The 20,083-nt window shown below is 44.8% G+C and overlaps 1 protein-coding gene and 1 pseudogene across 2 annotated transcripts in view; both read left to right on the top strand.

Moving 5' to 3' along the window:
- The first annotated feature begins 3,530 nt into the window (after positions 1-3,530).
- TANGO2 (transport and golgi organization 2 homolog) overlaps positions 3,531-20,083 on the top strand; it is a 42,851-nt gene continuing 26,298 nt past the window's right edge. For both annotated transcript variants that reach the window (XM_066609870.1, XM_066609871.1), the window contains exons 1-4: positions 3,531-3,647; positions 13,789-13,877; positions 17,056-17,175; positions 18,368-18,482. In XM_066609870.1, coding sequence (XP_066465967.1) covers positions 3,592-3,647; positions 13,789-13,877; positions 17,056-17,175; positions 18,368-18,482 — 380 coding nt within the window. In that variant the 5' untranslated portion in view covers positions 3,531-3,591. The remainder of the gene's footprint in view (positions 3,648-13,788; positions 13,878-17,055; positions 17,176-18,367; positions 18,483-20,083) is intronic.
- Positions 7,347-7,464, top strand: LOC136634995 (5S ribosomal RNA; annotated as a pseudogene).

Here is a 20,083-nt window from a genome sequence, read left to right as displayed (position 1 = left end):
ATTCATGTTGGTTCTATAATTTCTGTGTGTTATTTTTTATGCTTGGAAGATACTTTGTGATTAGATGAGTTGCCTCAATCTACTGAACCAATTCATGTTGGTTCTATAATTTCTGTGTGTTATTTTTTATGCTTGGAAGATACTTTGTGATACTTAGAAGCATCATGACTTCGGTGCTTTTCTGAGCGAAATAATGCGTCAGAAGATTAAGCAGCAAAGCAGTAGGTGATGTTGCATCTGGGAATTATTTTGCAGTCAAGAAAAAGGATGACAACTAGTTGAGTCCTTGACTTGTGTGCTGGGAGAGTTGCTGACTTGCATATTTTTTTCTTTTACATACATTGATGAGCTCTATATATTGGTTGATGTTTGCATTGCACCTGCCTGCACTGTACCTGCTGGCTGACATGTTGTAAAAGTTTGGTTATGATAGTACAGTTTCTAGGAAGGAGCTGAAGGCTCAGAATGGTGGAGTGTGTGAAGTTCCTTCCTACATGATCTGACCTTTGGTCCCTCTTTCTTACAGTCCAATCCTAAGCTGGCTCCTTCCTGTGGGACAGGCGTGTGCACCGTCACAAACATGCCCTAAAGCACGCCAGCCAGCTGACTTTGCTGCTACATACATCCCCCATCAAAAAGCACAATGTGCGTTTTTTGCTTCAGAACTACAGTTATCCATAGGAAAATTTACAGGTGGGCCCTCCTTATTCTCGGGTTCAGGACCCATGGATATGACTTGTTCCAGGTCCCAAACTGTGTCTACAGGGCATCGCCAAACCTCTTTCCTTCCTCTATCCCTCCATTCCTAACTGCAATCAAAAAAACCAGAAGTGCTTCTCAGAAGCCTCCTTATGCCTCATAACACCTCCAGGCGCAACCAGAAGGCACTTCTAATCATGTCCGGAGGTCCTCTGACCCCCCCTCCTCCGATGGATCTCAGTGTCCACAGATTTAGTATCTGCAAGGGTCCAAGGGCCAACCTGTAATTGATTGTCGAGGACTCCAGCCTCAGTCCTCGACCCACATACCTGGAAGTAAGCCCTCTTGGATGCACTGAGACATCCTTACGCATAAACATGTGTAGGATCCCACTGTAAAACATTGTTAATCAGACAGCTCAAGATTTAAGACATCCTAGCTGATTTCCCACAGTGGGAGGAATCTCTAACCAGTACACTCTTCCGCGCTTCCTATTTTGTTCCATCTACTGTAGTCTTTAAATACAATGTGCCACGGGTGATGACTGCTCAGAGTGGTTCTTTGTGCTGCCATAGGGGGACAGCAGGTAATGTAGCATCGGTAAGGGATGGCGTTTGGCATCCTGCCTCAAATGCCTGAATACCTTGCATCCATCCTGCAGTGGTTCCCAAACTGTTAGCTGTGGCTCACCAGGAAGCCAGCCAGGGGAGCCATGGAATCTTCATGAAAGATTCCTGCCGCCCAATAAAATATATAGCTGTAATGGGGAGACACAGCCAATGGCCCAATAGGTCCAGGGAGCTGCCCGTCAGAAAAGTTTGGGAGCCACTGCATTCCTGGATTATTTTACTTGCAGTTGCAGAAGTCTTTAGCAGGATATTGGCAGCAGGAGTTTGTTGTAGCCCAACAGTGGCAGTAAGCTATCTTCAGTATTGAGTTAGGACTACAGCTTGCCAGATGATTAATTTCAAATTTATATAAACGCCGCACATATAACTTTGCTTTTAATGGTACAAGCAGAGTAGCATGAAATGCTGTAGAAAATGGCTTCCTTCTGTTGGAATTAAAATGTGGGGATATTGTGGGAAGGTTTTGCCAGGTGCCCTGAAACACGGGTCTTGAAATTAGAACCGGAATTTGTAGTGTGGAAATGGGGAAGAGATCGCTTTTACCTTTTAGCAATGTTCCTGGGCTCATAAAAATAATTTAATTTGTTTTCAATAAAACCCTTTGGTCATCATTCTTTGGGGGCAAGGTTTAAGTTAATTATTCAGAGCCGTTATGGAGTTCAGGTATCGATTTTCCTTCCTCCGAACCACCATCTCTACATTCTGGAAAACCCTTAATACATGCAAGCTGTCTGTAGCCATGAAACATGTGGGAGCCTGTTCGGTTAGTAACATTCTCATCATTGTTTCAGCTGGAGGAAAAAGTCAGGCTGTGTTGTCGTTTTATTACCAGACGTGTTCCCAGTGGGGCAATGTAGAAAACACATGGAAAGCCTTGCAAGGGTCTGATCTCTCCAGAACATTTGTCATGCCATCTAGACGTGGCTGGAATCTTTAAGTGATGCTGCAAATGCCGGAATTCTGTGTTGGGAAATCTATACAGTGTTCCTACACCAAACACACTCTGTCACGCTCGTACAAATGCATATCCAGCTGGGTTAAGATGCAACATGGAAACCATGGTTTGTCCTAACAAGCCTTGAGTCCATGGTTTGAACTTCTGGTAACAAAATAGGCAAACCGTAGTTTAACGTGGCTTATTTTCTGTTGTTTTTCATTTGCTCAGTACTCCGCTCCGTGAGTTTGCTCCATCTCCATGGATCGGCAGAGAAGTAGCCTTAACTGTGATTTGTCCATAGTCTGTGAATTTACATACTACGTGCATCCCCTGATTCTGCAGGGGATCTGTTCCATCCTTCCAGGCATCCCTGTGGATATGGAAACCACAGATTACGGGGGACCCTATAGGTGCAGTGTCCCCTTTGTGCCCCCCACGCCCATTACCTTCCATTTTTTTTCATTAACAAGCAGTCATGATTCTTCCTTTTACAGGTGCTACAAGAGGAACATGACAGGAAAGCAGATTGCATGCTAGGAGAACACAGAAGGTTAATGGGAAGCAGGAACTGTCCTGCTTCCTGTTAAGGTTCTTGTGACCTGCTAGTATGCAGGCTGGTTGGCTGCTTGTCACTTTTCTCTTGTAACACCTGTAAAAGCAAGAAACATGACTGCTTGTTGATGGCAGAAATGGAAGGTAATGTGTGCCGGTTGGGGGGAGAGATCCAGAGAGCTGCTCATAACTGAAACTGGATATCATGGATGCAGAGGGATGCCTGCAATTGAAAATTGCACATGATTAGCACAAACTGATTTGCAAACTAGGTTGAAGTTGTGATTTCTTCTCCAGCCTCTCTGCCTAGGACTGGGAAAGACCCCTGTCTGAAAGCCCCAGAGAGTCCTTGCCAGCCAGTTACTGTTGAGAGTGCTGAGCTCGATGGACCAAGCGTCTTATATTGTGTAAGGCATCTTCCTATGTTCAATATGATTCTTACCTCCTCTTCTTGAGATGCTCCGTTTAAATTCCTCTTTGAGATGTTGGGGGTCTTCAGTAGAGCCAGAGCTCTGCTTTTTCCAAGGCCCACTTATGTATAAGTCATTCAGACTAAAACAAACTTAAAAAGGAAACCCTGTTGATTTCAATATGGAATGTTGTTAATGAGAACAGCAGGTGCTTTGAACTCCTGTTGAGAACTGAAGCTGTGTGCTTGTGAATTCCCAAGTAACCTTGTCCCTTTTATCACATCTGTTTCATTTGCAGGCCACTGCAGTATGACCGCTTGCTGACCTCCTCCCGAAGAAGCACAACGTCCCCTGCCTGTCACCCATGTGCATCCTTTTCTTTAAGTTTGACCCACGGCCCGTTTCAAAAAATGCGTACAGGTTAGTTATAGTCTCTTCTTGCCTAAATGTTTACTGCTGTCCCCGGCATCTAAAAAAAACCATATCTGGGCTTACTTTTGCAGGATTGTTGGTGATCTTAACCTAGGCTGCTGTTTGTCTCCTAAATGGAAAACTAATGCAGTTAGGGATGCCAGTGTCTCTTCCTGCAGCCTCTTACACTTTCTGGGGTGGAATTGGCAACCACAGATTACCACTGTTACCATTTTATGTGTCAGGGGTTAGAACTGAAGCTCCCTTCTTGTTTAAAATGGTTAGTTATGGGTTGCAGAGCTGTGTCCATCCAGGTGTCTGTCTCTGTGGCTGCTTATGTTTTTCAGCTAGAAACTAGCAGGAAGTGACATCACTGGAATGCCTCTAGCACAGTGGTTCTCAACCGGTGGTATGTGTACCACCAGTAGTATGGTGGGTGGTATGCATAGCACCCACCTCCCAGCAGTGAGATCGCAGTGGGAACTTCCAACAGCGATAGGAAGCTAGAGCTGACGGCAGAGCTCTAGCACACTGTTGTTGAGCTCAAGAAAGCTCTCCCACCTGCCCTGAGCCTCTTACTGATCTTGGAAGTTCCCATGGTGGTCTCCGAACCTAGAAGTAACTGGTGATGACATCATTGCCAGTTACTTCCAGTGGTACCTCTTAAGACAGCACAACAGCGTGGTATGTCAGGGGAGCAGTTTGAGAAACGCATGTCTATTTCAGTTCATTGACATGTGACAAAACGGCACCCAGTCATTAGAACTCAAATGCATGGAGGCTGCCTTGTTTAATAGCTTCTAACTTGAAGTTCCCAGATTGCAAGTGTGGCGAGCATGCTAGAAGTTGAAAAATGTTCGCAACCAGAAAGTGCTGGAAGGAGATGTACGTATAAACTTCAGCCCTACAGGTGCTGCTAGCTGGAAAAACATATGCAACCTGTGCCTCTCTCTGGGTTGTCTCTGTCTGCTGTAGCAGACCTCGTGCTGTGCAGTGCAAAATCAGGAACCAAGTTCCTGCACTCCCAGAACATAGAGCTAGGTGGTAGCACCTTGGAATTACAATTTGAATGCAAGCTCCAAGTACATTCAAAGTCCTGATGCAAGTTGTTGCAGGGTCTGTTATTTTGCAGTGTGTTTTGACATAATTGTCAAAATGACTTTTGAGCCAACCGATGGTGATTTCATTGCTGTAATTTATACACTTGTTTATGGATACATTGCAGACATTTTTAACATGCAGCTTATTGAGCCAAGTTTCCAGAAACATACCATGCAGAAGGGGGGAGGGTGGGAGAATGCTACAATAACAGCAAAACTTGAATGGACAAAATACCAAGAAGTGGTGCTGTCGCAAAATAACCAAAAATGGGATTGTTTCTGGTAAAGGGAGGGATAAATGTATTACGCCTTGTATATATGATTCAGGTCTGAGTTGCAGATGAGATTTTCTTGCATATACTCCTCTGGTTGCGTGCTTGTGATCCATATTGCCACTTTTCGTAAATGTAGGTTTCAGATTTCAACAACCCTCATGTTTTTATGGCACAGAATTATATTGCAGGAAATTGCTTTGGTGGAACAATTTCTCTTGTTTCCATCTTTCTGCTCCCACATTAAGAAGTTACATAAATCTTAACGTGGTTGAGGTTACATAGCTATTTTTAGGATTCTATATAATTTATTGGGAAAGTATCCTTTTATGGTGCTGCTCTCTGATACAGCTACTTCACGGGAGAGGATGGAGGTGTATTAATTAATAGTATGTTTTAAACTTTGCATTCCTCTTTCCAGTGGCGTATCATGGCAAGCACTGAAATTGTGCCCCTAAAGAGAAGGAGAGATCATGGGGTGGGAAGCCAGCCCTATCCCACCAAGTTAATACTCAGTAAAACTTTTTTTGAAAAAGGTTTTTCTTGGGTAAGGTCAGCTTCTGACTATGATTTAGAACAGGGGTGTCCTAACTTTTTGGCAGGAGGACCACATCATCTCTCTGATATTGTGTTGGGGGCTGGGGGGAAAAAGAGTTAATTTACATTTCAAATCTGAATAAATATACATAAATGAATATATTAAAGATGGAACTTATGTGAATGAATGAAGGTCTTGTAATAGCTCATGGCCTGTAAAAGGCCTTGTACAAAGCAAGGCCAGCCTTTCCTTTGCTGCCACTGCTGCATCACAGACGTGAAACAACAAGCAGTAGAGGGAGCCCTTGTCCCACAGCTCACACGAGATGTCGAACAGTTGGTCATCACACTGAGAGCAGTTGCGTTGGGCCAGCACGGGCTCCTGCAAGTCTCCGGAAGGCCAGAGCTCATTGGAGACTGGGGGCTCCCAGTGGGCCGGACTGGGACTCCTCGAGGGCTGCAAGTGGCCCCAGGACTGTGGTTTGGGCACCCCTGATTTAGAATAAAGATCCATATATCAGCACCCTGGACAGTACTGCAAAAATGATTCCCTTTCCTACTAACGTTGCACATTTGCAACGCCTCTGTTTCAGGTATATGGAAACACCTTGAATTTTTTCTGCAGATATTTATCTCTTTTTTTGTAGGTCCCCTGAAACTGGTGCAAAAATGCACCATTGATGGTGGTGCAGAAACGCACCATCAGTAGAATATGGGTAAGCTAGCATCCCCCTTCAAGTGGCAGGCACCCATGGCAGATGTTCCCACTTGCCACACTCTAGATACAGTACCGCCTCTTTCTCCCTCCTGCCAAAAAAGTTCAGACCTTGGTTTCTATCAAGTGTTGGAACAGAAGTTAAACACTAATGACGGAACAATATTTTAGTAGCTTTATGCTCAGGTGCTTCCTCCTTCTCTTCTATATTCTGACACCCTTACTTTATTTGACAAAAGCATACTATGCCCTTATTTAAACTGGGAGTTGGGCACTGCTGTTTGAACCGGACATTTTATTTGGGTTGTAAGGCAGGCCGCTGATTTGCCTGATTTCAGATCCAAATGAGACAAGATTTGCTCAGGCTAGGGAGTGGATGAATTGGAGCATACCAGGGAAGCCGGGTGCATTTGCGCACAAAGCCTAATAATAATGACCAGATGTGCATTTGACAGTGGTATCTGAAGTGCACTGCTACATGCAATAACTGATTTGAACATTGGGCATCTCTAGAGAGCTGCTGCAGCAGGCTGGCGTGACATTCCTGTAGTTCAGGACATGACTTGCTGTGCCCCCCAAAATTAGTTGACTAATACAAATTTGAAACACTGTGCATCTCGCACAACCACGGGTCCGACGTTGACACAGTGTTGCTACACATGTATGAGCAAATTTCTCCAATTTGCATTCCACTGAAGTTTAATTTAGGGCACTGTTTCCTAACCCGTGGTTCGCGGAGAAGTGGTCTGCGAGGTCTTAGGAAAAGTTTGGGAACCAAACCAGTTGAAAAAGTTTGGGAACCTCTGCCTTAAGGGCTGTAATCCTATGGAAGTTCCCCCAGAGGTAGATCTTACTGAACCCAATGGGACTTACCTCTGAGTAATCCTGCATGGGTTAGCACTCAGACAAGCCTTTTCATATTTATCTGGGGTTCCCAATTATTTTATACTTTTGTGTTAAAACTATTTCAGTTCATTCCAAAACTTTGGGATTAAATGAGCCAGATCTTTAAATGAAGTACAAATCCAAATCCAAATTTTTTTTAAATGAAGTACAATGTGCCCTCCATATCCATGGATCCCGAGCAGATACCAGCGTACCCTGTACATGCCCGATCTTGTCTGATCTCGGAAGCTAAGCAGGGTCAGGCCTGGTTAGTACTTGGATGGGAGACCACCTGGGAATACTGGGTGCTGTAGGCTTATACCATAGTCTTTCGAGACTGAAGGTTGCCAACCACTCTTTCTGGATTGATTTGTACCTCCTCTGCTAGCCCTGCTATGGGATGCCACGGCCAGTGGAACACTGGGTCGCTGTGACTGAATCAGGGTGTCGTAGGGACCCAGCTATGTGATGATCAGGCAGACAGTGATCCCATGTGCTTTGATCCCCTCCCCCTGCAAACCTGTCTCTGTTGCATGAGAACAGCAGCGTTCGGTTGACCAGGATGTGTGGCTCGGGCAGAACACTAGTGAATGCACATGGGAGGGGACAGCGCTGATTGTATCCCTGTAACATGAGTTCCAGTGTATCCCAGGCACTTTGCTGTCAATAGTTGCCCTACAGTGCCAAAAGGAGGATCTGAGTGGAGGCAGGAAGCCCATCCCAATATTCTTGTTCTGTGGTTAGTTGAATTTGCAGATGCAACAGTTACAGAGGACTTTCTAAAATGTATCAAACGTATAATACGTTTCAAAGTAGGAATAAGAGACCAGGAAAAGAAAACACTCTTGATAATGGCATTTTAAAGCTGCACCTTAATTGTTCTACAGTCTTAGGGGACACATGGTTATCATGATGAGCTTCCATACTTCACAATATCTATTGCCCTGGGACTCTGGGCAGTGACTGATGTTTTTGCTTATGTTGTGTTGTCTTTGTACATTCCTGTCTTGTTCTGTTCTTTCTCTGTATTTTATGCCAATAAAGGTCTTACTGAACTGAACAATATCTATTGCACCATGAATCCTACCTCCATAATACAGTCCCAGAAATATATTCTTCTCTGGAGGTATTTTTGGAAATAACCCTGGAGACTAAGTTTTAGGCATTGGCAAATCAAGCTGTAGTTGATATTAAAGATAGTGTACCTGCACATAAAATGGGTTTAGATCATGGATTAGAAAAGTATCGTCATTGTAGCCAAGGTCCGCTCTTCGCATGAATTAAGGCCGGCTTTATGGGCTTTTCTACATCGTCAAAATTACTTCATAATGACCAAATATTTTAAAACTAATTGGTTTTAAAAAAGCAAGCTGCATGAGAAGTCACCCTGGAATGTTCAAATTGGGGTTTCTTGACTAATTTCCTGCATTAAACCTGGGTACCTTTCTGAAATGGTATACTTCATTGCTCAAGTGCAGAAAAGACAGTAATTTGCTTTACATGCAGCACAATCCTATCTTGCGCTGGAACAGGCAGGCCAGGAGGCTTGCGCTGTATCCCACACAAGATAGGGTGCCAAAGCGGCTCAGCCACTGCAGCCCCAACGTTTGCAACCCTCCTGGGCCAGCACAAGGGACTTACGCTGATCCATGGGCAATTCAGGATTACGCCCTTAGTGTCCATTGACTATATCCTAAGAAATCTAGACATACCTGATTACCTGACATACCATCATTATCATACCTCATTGCTTTCAGTGGTTTTTAGTCATGGATGTCTTAGGACGGTGTTTCTACCCAATGCACTCCCTCCATATCTTAGCAAGTAGGCACTGTGGAGCAGGAGGTTCTTTCTCTGTGTTGGGGTCTGCAACCCTTAGACTGTATTAGCACCATAGATCGGCCTCCTCCAAGTCATTCAAGGCCAGGTTCATGTCACAGTGCTCTTGTGCGGTAGGTCCCAAGACCGGTCTGTAGGCTCTGCACGTGGCTCCAGTTGCATAAGTGGTGATGTGCCAGGAAGCAGATCCCTGGGTTACATTAGTGGTTCCCAAACTGTGCACCATGGTGCCCAGGGCACTGTGTTGAACTCACAGGGGCACTGCAGGATATTCCAGGTGGCCTCTTCTTAGCAGCTCTCCTGGGTGCCACCATCTTTAATTGCTCAGGAACTTTTATTATTCAAGATGGTGGCACCCGGGAAAGCCAGGTGATGATGCCACTGTGACCATGATAAGTTTGGGAACCACTGACTTACAGGGTCATTGTTACCAACTTGCTACTGAAAATCAATTCTGTCATTAGGCTGCTTCTGTTTTCTTTTCCTGGCATACTGCATATTGTCGATAGTCAAAAATGGTTCCCTGATGACTAGCAGAAGATATATTTAGGGCCTATTTATATATTTAGGAGGTTGCTCAGATTGGTTCTGATCAGCTGCTAGTATCAAGAAACACTTTTCCAAGTTGCTTGAGGCTTGTGTGTGTGTGTGTTTTGGGCGGGTTACTGAGTTGAATGCCAAAAACTTTGAACAGAAGTTTTGGTGGAAACTTGTCCAGTTGTGTGCTTTTGCTTAAAAAGGAATTGTTTGCGGGCGCAAGTTTTCTGAACTTTTTCAAACCCGCTCCATCGATAATGGTGAGGAGCAGATTCTATCTTCCAGGAGGAACTCAGAATGAACACTTAACGCATCCTGTTTTTTGCTTTGATAGCCAAGTGAAGCTCAGACCTTAAAGGCCCCAATACCAAAGTATGTGGATTATGTTTTCCTCTGAGGCTTTTTCTGCCCATATCGACTGCTCTTGTGGTCTCTTCTTTCAGAAATCATGTTTCTGTATAAACTTTGGGGAGAAATGACCTTCCTTTTTGCCTCCATACAACCTGCATATTCAACCATGTGTTGAATTACCATATGAACCAGACCTCTACAAGCCTTTTCTTAGTACCTTTCAATAGATAAAACAATAGGAAAAGCATAAACTTTAGTCATTCTTTTAAAAAAAAAAAGAGCAAAGCTAACTTAGAGAGAGGTTATGTGTGTTTAGAAATCAGGGAGTTGAACTGTGAAAACATTCGGGTTCGAGTTCCAGTTTTATCAGTTTTTTAAAATTCTCTCTGATTCAGAAACTTTTCCAGCTAGAACAGCAGTTCACAAAGTGTGCATCATGACACTCTGGGGTGTTGCGGGCTGCCGTCTGCCCTGCAGGGAGGCCATACTGCAAGCCTCTAAATAGCGACAGGAGGCTCAGTCTGGTGGGCAGAGCTGCAGCACGAAAAAAAACACAGGCTAGAGAAATCCCTCCTGCCTGCCTTGACCCCTCTTACCGCTATTTTGAGGTTTGCCACATTGTCCTAACCTGGAAGTAGGTAGTGGTGACATCACCGCTGCATTTTGTGTCACCGCCCCTTTCTTTCAGGTGCCAAGGGCATCGCAAGCCAGGTAAATTTGGGAAGCGCTGAGCTAGAACTTTGGAGAGTAGGAGGAGCAGAGGCTGGCTCATCATCTGTTAAGGGGGGGGCAGCATTTGGTAAGGGGGGACCAAGAGGTTTTGGGCGTGGTAGAGACGTCTATTGGAACTCAAGAGGTGACATGAGGGCACCAGGTCTGCACGTACTCCTTTAAGAACCAGCTTGCATGTTGCAGGGAAGGAGAGACAATTTAAATAGCATCCTATATGAAGATTTAGCTCATCAGAGGTGTCAGTTCAGATTGTAAGGAAAAGTGATAGAAGGAGAATTCCACAGGGTATAAAATCTGCTTTAGGATATGTTTAAATGGCAAAAAAAAAGAAGTAATTTTGAGCATGTGTGTTTAATAAAGTGCCAGAAAGCTGTGTTTGGTGTTTACACAACTATAACTGTGTTACCCAAGTTGCATGCACCAATTAATTTCTTAATTAATTGACACACACGTGCCAGCTCTCTGCCAAAAGCACTCAAGGCCATTTGCAGTTGGAAAAGACTGACTTTTGTTCCAAGAAACATGAGATGAAAGGAGTTGAGGATGGGGAAGGAAGAGGAAAAGAAACATATTCAGGTATAAACTTTTTAAGACTGCTGGGTAATGAGGTTATGTAGGTGAAACGGCTTTTGAGGGAGGCAGTTCTGGGAAGGCAGATGGCAGTTTTTCTCAGCCAGGCCGATGAAGGAGGGCTTGCTTACTCCCCTCTTCATTGACACAGCCAGGTGGATTTGGTGCTGTGGAATCAACTTTGTTTTCCTTCCTAATTTTTTTCTTTATGTGCGCCTTTGGCATTTATACCCTGTACATGTGCCTGATTGAACTGGCCAAAAATAATATAGGAGCTCCTGAGAATCATTTATTTATATCCTGCTTTTCTTGTAAAATTCCAAGCTGGTCGCTTCTATAACAGAACGTTCAAAATACAAAGCAGTACCTGCCTCAATAGGGGAAAAAACCTCTTTATTACAGAAACTTGGGAGAAGCGGTGACTCCCTTTCTTCATCTCACCGAACGGAACCCGTCTTCTCAGCATCCAAAGCCCGTGAGCCCCAATGAGCCAAGATGATCATAATTAACAGTAATCAATGTTTGATCAAGGATTGAAAGCGTTTCAGAGTGCTGGCTATTACCGTTTTAAAGGGGAGTATGGGGAGATGAAAGTGATTTGGAAAGGAATCTCGCGCAGCTGCATTATTCTGAGCTAGGGGCTTGGTGAGTTTGCCATGTTGCTTTCAGTCAGTGGTTCTGATGACTTGGGAACACCTGGCTTGCAATGCAGTACTGCTGTTAAGGCAAGTTTGTGCTGCCTCTGGGAAAGGAAAACAAATTCCGGGGCACAAGGAAGAATCACCTTCCAGGCTCAAATTTATTTTTGGTGAGACGTAGTTTGCAGGAACTTGACTTGCATGTTTTATGCTGTATCCAGTTATTTTCCGGATGTGGTGGTGATGGTTCTTTTTATGGCCAAGAAATGTTTAGTTGGTGGAAAGGTCAGTTACTGTGAGATCACCGGTAGTGGGGTTGGGTAGAAAAAATTGGAGGTCACCTGGAAGGTGCGCGTAGTTGGGTCATCTTTGTTAATGAGGAACGCCATAGAGTTGGAGGTGCCTTAGAACCTAATCCTATACAAGTCTACTTGGAAGTAAATACCATTATAATAATTGAGGCTTACTCCCAGGTACTCGTGGATAGGATTGCAGCCTTATGTCACAATCCTCTTGTGTATCTGTGCTGGCGGGGTGAGCGCTCCACCAGTGCAGACTGTCGCAAACATGCCTTAAAGCAGTAGTGGCCTGTGCCATCCCTCTGACACCAGTGCAGGCCTTGACGTGCGTCAGAGCAGGTAAGCTTCTCACTGGGCAGCAGAGGGGCCTGAGAAGGGTGGGAGAGGCATGGAAGGGGTGTAACGGGGCTGGAGAAGGGTTGATCAGGCCCAGGAGGGCGCGGGAGCAGCAGCACTGGCTCCTGCCATTTCCTGTCACCCTTCCCAGGCCAGATCTGCTGACACACATCTACTTGGACTTGCACCAGCAATTCAGCAGGCTCAGGTCCTAGTAGACCCATTTCTGTGGTTGGGGCTTTTCCCAGGCAAGGGGACAAATGTTCCCTTACCTCGAGGACACCTCCAGACTGCAAAATTCCCCTGTGGGATACAGTGCAAGCTATGGCCCCGCTGCATCAGCGCAGGGGAATTTCATTAGAATTGGGCTGCCCTTTTAGGAAAGAAGGTGGATGGCTGGACAGCAACAGGAATTGCTCAAAGAATTTTAACTGATGCTCACAAGCGTTATAAAATCTCTCTACCAACTTGTCCACTGTGTCTGCTTTGCTTTCCCTTTCAATAATTCAGTCTTCATGTACCAACAACACTGCATGTTTTTTTAGCCAGACTGTCAGAGTTATATCTGCATGTGCTTATATCTGCAGTTAAAAAGCACACCTGCTTTTTATTCCCCAGAAGTACCAATTTAATGTTCTCACTGTAGTCGAAACAGAGGCAATACATTCCAAATCGTCTTGCGTTGCTAGATCCCTTAATATGTCCAAATCATTATAACGACAATATGTATCCACACAACTTAGTTTTCTTTACAGTATATGTAAAGTGTAATGTCTTTCAGCAGCGAATGCTTTCTGAATACCAGCTGCAGGGGAGCCATAGTTGGAAAGCAGAGTGCCTCTCTCTCTCCTGCTTTCGGGCTTCCCAGAGGCAATTGGTGGGCCGCTGTGAAACAAGATGTGGAATTAGCTGGTCCTGATCCTGCAGGCACCTTTCAAAGTGGCAACCTCTTATATTTAGCAGGGAGAGAGCAACTGTCCCTCTTCACCCCAGCTTGGCATCTTTTCCAGTGGCTGTTGCTGGTGCCTTTTCTGCACCTCTTCAGGTTGTGAGCCCTTTTGGGACAGGGAAACTTTTATTGATTTATTGAGCTAGTGGTTTTGATATGATATGATATGCCGCATTTCTGGTGTGAAATGCTGTTCCCCCCCCCCACGTATATAGATGGGTTTTTATAGGTCTGTAATGTTTCCACTAGTGCAAGAGCCCTTTGCACAATTGCTGCATCCTAGATCTTGAGACAGAAACACGATGTTTGCATATAACTGAGGCCCCAATATTCCCATTGGTCGACAACTGTTCAACAGTATCACTTTCCTTTCCTGTTCTTTTCCTGTAGGCTCATCTTGGCAGCAAACAGAGATGAGTTTTACCTTCGACCATCCAAATCGGCAGACTTCTGGGACAGCAGCAATGAAATCCTCGGTGGTATGTCACCTTTCATTGAACTGGATATCACTTTCTTTTTTGCGTCTTCCTCTGAATCGGCAAGAAGCCTCTATCGAAATGCACACCTACCTACCATCTGTAAGAGAGACTTTGATTTTTTTTAAAAATGTGGTCTCCAAAGTACGGTAGCTGCAGGTACTTTTAAAAACACTACCTTTTTATTGGTAAAAATGGTTTGGTTTTTTTTTTTTTATAGCTTCTCTAGCAATGGTTTAATTTGACGTCTGAAATGGAGTGATTTGAGCCCTAGTTAAATATAATAGAAACTGATTCTCCTCTCCCATAAATGTGGTACGGTGAACCCCTTTTCTGAAGCATTTGCACAGAGTGTGGTTTTGGCAGAGAAACCAGAAAGCTGTGCTTTGTAAAAAAGGACTTGGGTACATTTGGCTTTCATCTTTAATCGTATGGGCATTGATCAGTGGCTTTGAAATAGTTTAAACAGCTTCAAGCAGAAGGCGAGAGTTTCTGAAGTGTGCAGTTCATTGCTTTTTATTAGTCTGCAGTTTACTGACCAATAACTAAAAAAGCAGCCCTCTGACGTTCTGAGCTTATTAGCTGCTTGCCTGCAAACATCCAAAAGTTGCCCAGGCTGCTGTCCACCTGCATTTTCTTTAAAAATACATCCTTTATATGTCTAGGTAGCTGAACTTGAAGCCCAGTCCTCTCCATGCACATAAATAAAAATGAGACGTGGGCAGGCAAAACATTGTTTAAAAAACAGCGTTCAACCGTACAAAGATTTTTCTCCTATACTTGATGTTGTTGTCATTGGCAGGAAGAATTGTGGGAATATATCAGTCTCTCTCTGTGCCGCAGTTCCTTTTTGCTTTCTGAAAATCTTGCTCTAGGTTCAGAATCCTGCCTGGATTCTCTTTGCATTTTTTTGTCTCCTTTGAATATGCAGGTACACAGAGGGGAAAAAAGCCACCCTTTGATGCTGAAATCTGAATTTTAAACCCAGTGCCTGCCAGTTGTGAAATGGAGAGATGCTAAACCCCATCTTTTGATGTGTTTATTGTCCTGCTCTCTCTGAGCTTGTCTCTGCCTGGTTTTATGAGGCAGGAGTGCATTGAATTGAAAATCGTTCTCAAGGGCGTCTAATGATTTAGGGTTCATTATTGTGTGGCTGAAGCCCTTTGAATTAGTAATGCCCTCCTTTCTTAAATGAAACCAGACATTAGGAAAAAAGCAAATATGCTGAAACACAGCCCTGTGTCTTTGGTGTCTTAATGTCCATCTTTTGAGGCTTGACCTGGCGATAGTTACTAGATGAAAATGGTGGTATGCGGTGTTTCATGTAGTTACATTCTTTCCTTAATGCTTCCAAATTTACAGTGGATCAACATGACCAGTTCACATGGTCATTCTGATATGGTGAGCTTCCATGGGAGCCATCTTCCCTTTTGGTGTGTATCGCTCACTGTTGACGAGAAAGGTGGCATTTGTGATGATTGAGACATGAAGCAAATTTCAGCCTAACACAACAGTTCCCAAACTTACCATGGTCACAATGCTCTCTTCTGGTTTTCCCAGACACCGCCATCTTGGATCTCGCGCGAGATTCAAGATGGCAGTGCTTGGGAATGCCGGAAGGAGAGGCTGCCAGGAACATCATGTGGGAGCCCTTGTGAGTTCACCACAGTGCACAGTTTGGGAACCCCTGTCCTAATGTGTCTTTGGGTTGCCACAATAGTTGTACAAAAAGCAGTACCGGTATTTTGGTACCTCTGGGAATACGTGTACATTCAGGTAATGCCTCCCTTGCACCCTACGGCTCTGCATAGGATAGTTGATAAAGACCACCAAATGATGGCTGAGTTCTCCTGTCTCTCTGCATCTGATAATAGGTATGTGTGAGCCAGTTGCTGCATACAGCATGTCTCACGCCTCTCAGTATTGTTTGCTTTGTGCTCAAGGGCTGCAACAACAATTTGACTCAAAACCCAAAGCCTGCTCAAACCAGAAATCTTTATATTTAAATTTAAAAGAAAATATGTTTCTTTACCCAGCACGTAATTCATCTGCAGAATGCCTTGCCGCAGGATGTGGTGATGGCACCTGAAAGCCTACATGCCTTGAAAAGGGGATTAGACAGATTTATGGAGGAAAAGTCTATCACAGGTTACAAACCATGACGGGTATACCCATCCCGGTTTTAGAAGTAGGCTGTCTCTGAATAGCAGGTGCAAGCGAGTGGTAATAGGATTCAGGTCCCTAAGCCTTCAGGTGGGCCACTGCGAGATGCAGAAAGCTCGACTAGAAGGGCCTTTGGCCTGATTCCTAAGAACAAAAGAAGAGTCCTGCTGGATCAGGCCAAACCTGTGATTACATAGGCTTGTAACCTGTGATGGACTTTTCTTCCAGAAATCTTTCCAATCTCCTTTTAAACGTATTTGGGCCAGACACTATCAGCACATACTGTGGCAAGGAGTTCCACAGACTAAACATACTAAGGGCGCAATCCTAACCCAGCACTTTCCAGCACTGACATAAGGGCAATGCAGCTCTGAGGTAAGGAAACAAACGTTTCCTTACTTCGAGGAGGCCTCTGTGAGTGACACCCAACTGCAGGCTGCTGCACATGTCCCATTGGCACCACTATGCCAGTGCTGGAAAGCACTGACCTAAAGGGTTAGGATTGCATCCTAAGGCTTTTTCGACTGGGCCCCTTACTAGACTATAATAGTTTTTTGGTCTAAACTAGAGCTCATGGCTAGAGAATTTTTAATGCTAAAAAATTCTAAAAAACCAAACTATTAGTTTTTAGCCTTGAGCTCTAATTTAGACCCCAGCATTCATCCCCCCAAAAACTATTATAGTCTCATTCCACAGACTAATTACACAATGGGTAAATAAATGTTTCTTTTGTCTGTTCTAACTCTTCTGACATTCAATTTTAGTGGCTGTCCTCTTGTGTTCTGGTGTTGTGTGAGAGGGAAAAGAACATCCTCTATCCACTCTATCCACCCCCTGCATGCTTTTGTCCGTTCAGCGGGGCTCTTCTTATGTGCTTGTTTTAATTTGTTGACCTTTCCTACTCATCCCTAGCTTTTACTGCTCAGACATGTACCTTAAAAGTGACTGCTTTGTTCAAACAGCAAAGACTCTGAAGAGAGACCAGGCAGTTTAACCCTGACCTGTTTAATGGTTGCAGGTTTGGATATGGAGGAAGGAAAAGAAGGCGGGACGTGGCTTGGGATCAGCAAGAAAGGAAAAATGGCAGCCCTGACCAACTACATGCAGCCCAAAATAGACAAGAACGCAAGAGGAAGAGGTATGCCGACATGCAACACCTGAAAGGTTTGGCTTGAGTTCTAGATATGTAAATTGCTTGCATATCCCATTTTTGGTTCTTGTTCTTGTTCGCTGTGTGTTAGGGAAACTCTCCTCGCTGCTATTCCCACATCTGGGGTGCGCTTGCACCATTCATTATTCTTATGATACCAAACAGGTATGAGGACAGTTCTCTGCCCCAAGGCGCTCACAATCTAGAAATAGACACAAGGGAAAGAACAGAAGACAGGAGAGGAAGTGGCATCAGGATAAAAATGTGCAATTATTTATGGACGCGTACTTAGGTTGAGATTATAATGGTGGGGAATTTTTATTTACTCAGAGCAAGAGCTCAGCGTCTCTTCTCACATATTTCCGCACCAGCTCTAGGGAGCTGAATTTAACTGCAGCTTCCACCCATGCGCACATAAGCTGAATGCAAATTAGCAAGTATGTACAGGTCTGTTCTCATTCATGGGTTCAGGACCTGTGAATCTGACCTAATGTGGGTCAGGAGGGCCTCCGTTTACCTCCTGGATGCAAGTGGAAGAGTTTTCCTGTCACGTCCGGGAGGGAAGCCTGCTGAGGCCTAGGGAGGCAGCACAAGGCCTTCCCACTCCTCAGAGGCTCTCTGGAAGGCCTCCAAAAGGCACTTCTCATTTTCAGCTGAAACTGGAAGTACCTTTCAGAGGCCTCTAGGCAAGCCTTCTGAGCCTCCCCAGAACTCAGAAGGCTTCCCAGACACGACCAGATATCCAGGAAGTACAGGAAGGGCCCACCTGCACATTCGATTAAGGGTTTTAGTATTCTCCCACAGATACCAAGGTCCGACTATATTTTGTGCAGTGGGCTTGACTAGCAGAAAATAAAATCCACAGGTGTTGATGGGAGAGGGGACAGCTGTGGGGCTTACACAGAATTACCAAGCTCCCTCTTTGAAGGAGACATAGGATGCCTGAAAATGTGCTACAAACATTCTGGCCAGTACAGCAAAGGTAACTGATTAACTCCAAGGCAGTGTCTGCAATTGATCAGCGTTTGTCCCTTGTCGGTGGCAAGGCTGAAACCTTTGTTCATTTCTCCTACCTGGTTGAGCTAGCCTGGTGAGGTGAAATGTCAAGTTTCCCCCCTAGGAAATCATTCCAGCAGACTCTAAATCTTGTTCCCCCTTCCGCCCACTTACTCTTTTACAGGTGCCCTGGTGACAAACTTTTTGACTACGGATCTAGACAGCTACTCTTACTTGAAGAAAGTTGCCTCGGAAGGACACCTTTACAATGGATTTAATTTAATAGCAGCAGACTTGAAGTAAGTCTATAAAAACGTCCTAGTGAACTGGCTGATAGGGAGAAACAGAGATCCAGCGGAGTGCATATAATGGATATCCCTGAATGTTCATACTTTAGGCATTTGTCAGAGCAAAAGCTCTAGTTCTTTCTCAGTTTTTTGAACCATTTTTTGGTTGTGTCTGTGCCAGTGGTGTGTAGTGGAATTCTGCACATGCACAGAGCCAACCTCCGACTCTATGCAGATTGTTCTCCCCTGCCTTCATTGGTGCACAGTGAGGGCCTTACGGAAGAATGCCTGCCCCCTCAGTTCCTTTTTGGCTGCCACCTCAGCAGCTTCTATTTTGCACTTCTAGTCAACAAAGAGAACAATTTTACCTTTATTCGTCTGTGTTGGCACCCAAAAAATAGTTGTCAATTTGTGTAAGCAGTTCCCTGCTTCGCTGTGTGGTGATCAGGGATTTCAGGACCATTGTATCTTAGACAACGGTATCCCTGCCAAACGTGTCCCAGTAATTGGCATCCTTGAACATTTGCGCCCTTTGGGGGGGACATCCTGGACATTTGTTATTTATGTTAGATGTACAGACTGCCCTTTTTATCTGCGGGGGATCCATTCCAGGACTCCCCACAGTACGTGGATATGAGAAATCATGGCCATATGGATTCTCTGTGTCGGTGAGGCTTTTTTGAGGCCTCCAGCAGACCTTCAAAGTCCCATGGAGGCCTCCATGGGCTTCAGTAGGCCTCAGAAAGCCACTTCCAGTTTGACAAGCAAACCAGAAGTGGCTTTCCCCTGGTATCTACAGCATGTGCAGTGAGTCAGATCTGCAGATACTGGATCAGCAGATCCCGGGGGCACACTGTATTTTTTTAAAATGCAAAAGTAGGGTTAGGGCTAGGATAAGAGATAGGATTAACATATATCACATGGGGTTTGTTGCCCAGTTGTAATTTGTTTGTTGGCCAGTTATAGGGATGCAAACAACCAGGACTCAAAAAACCGGGATGTGAATTTCCTGGGATGCCAATGACCAGGACGCATTTTACTGGGACGCAGTCTTCCAGGATGCAAATACCTTGTCCTGTGATCAGGGTGTCTGTTGAGAAGTGCTCCTGTGGGGGTGCCAAGCTCCCCTCCTTATCACCTTTCAGCTACGTTCCTTGATTTGAATTTTTTTTTAAAACTCTGTAGAGGTGAAAAGCCCTAACTTCTCCCACTGCAGTGCTGTGAACTGAAACATTCTGGAACTGTTTTGCATTGGTCTTTCAGTTATTGCCCATTCAGAGGTGTAATGCATGCCCCAGCGCCCAGGGCAGTGATGTCATGTGACATTATGTCATGTGATGTCACTTCCGAGTCTTCTCCGAAGGAGGTGCGCTCGCAGCAGTCTGTGCCCCCTGTTCTTTCTCCTGTGAAAGCTCCCCTTCAAGGAGCAGCCTCCACGGGAAGGAACGAGGATGCGAAGCTGCCAGCATCTCCTCTGTAGCTAGGGCAGAACCTGGGGATCTGTCATGCACCCCTGCTTGGCATAGCACCCAAAGCAGGTGCGCCTCAGGTTCTGCCCTAGTTGTGCGTCTGTGCCCGAGCCCCTTCTTTCTGCATTGGAAAGTGTCTGTCCT

Source organism: Tiliqua scincoides, chromosome 14, assembly GCF_035046505.1.
Source record: "Tiliqua scincoides isolate rTilSci1 chromosome 14, rTilSci1.hap2, whole genome shotgun sequence".
Lineage (NCBI taxonomy): Eukaryota > Metazoa > Chordata > Lepidosauria > Squamata > Scincidae > Tiliqua > Tiliqua scincoides.
This window is presented reverse-complemented; position numbering and strand designations above follow the sequence as displayed.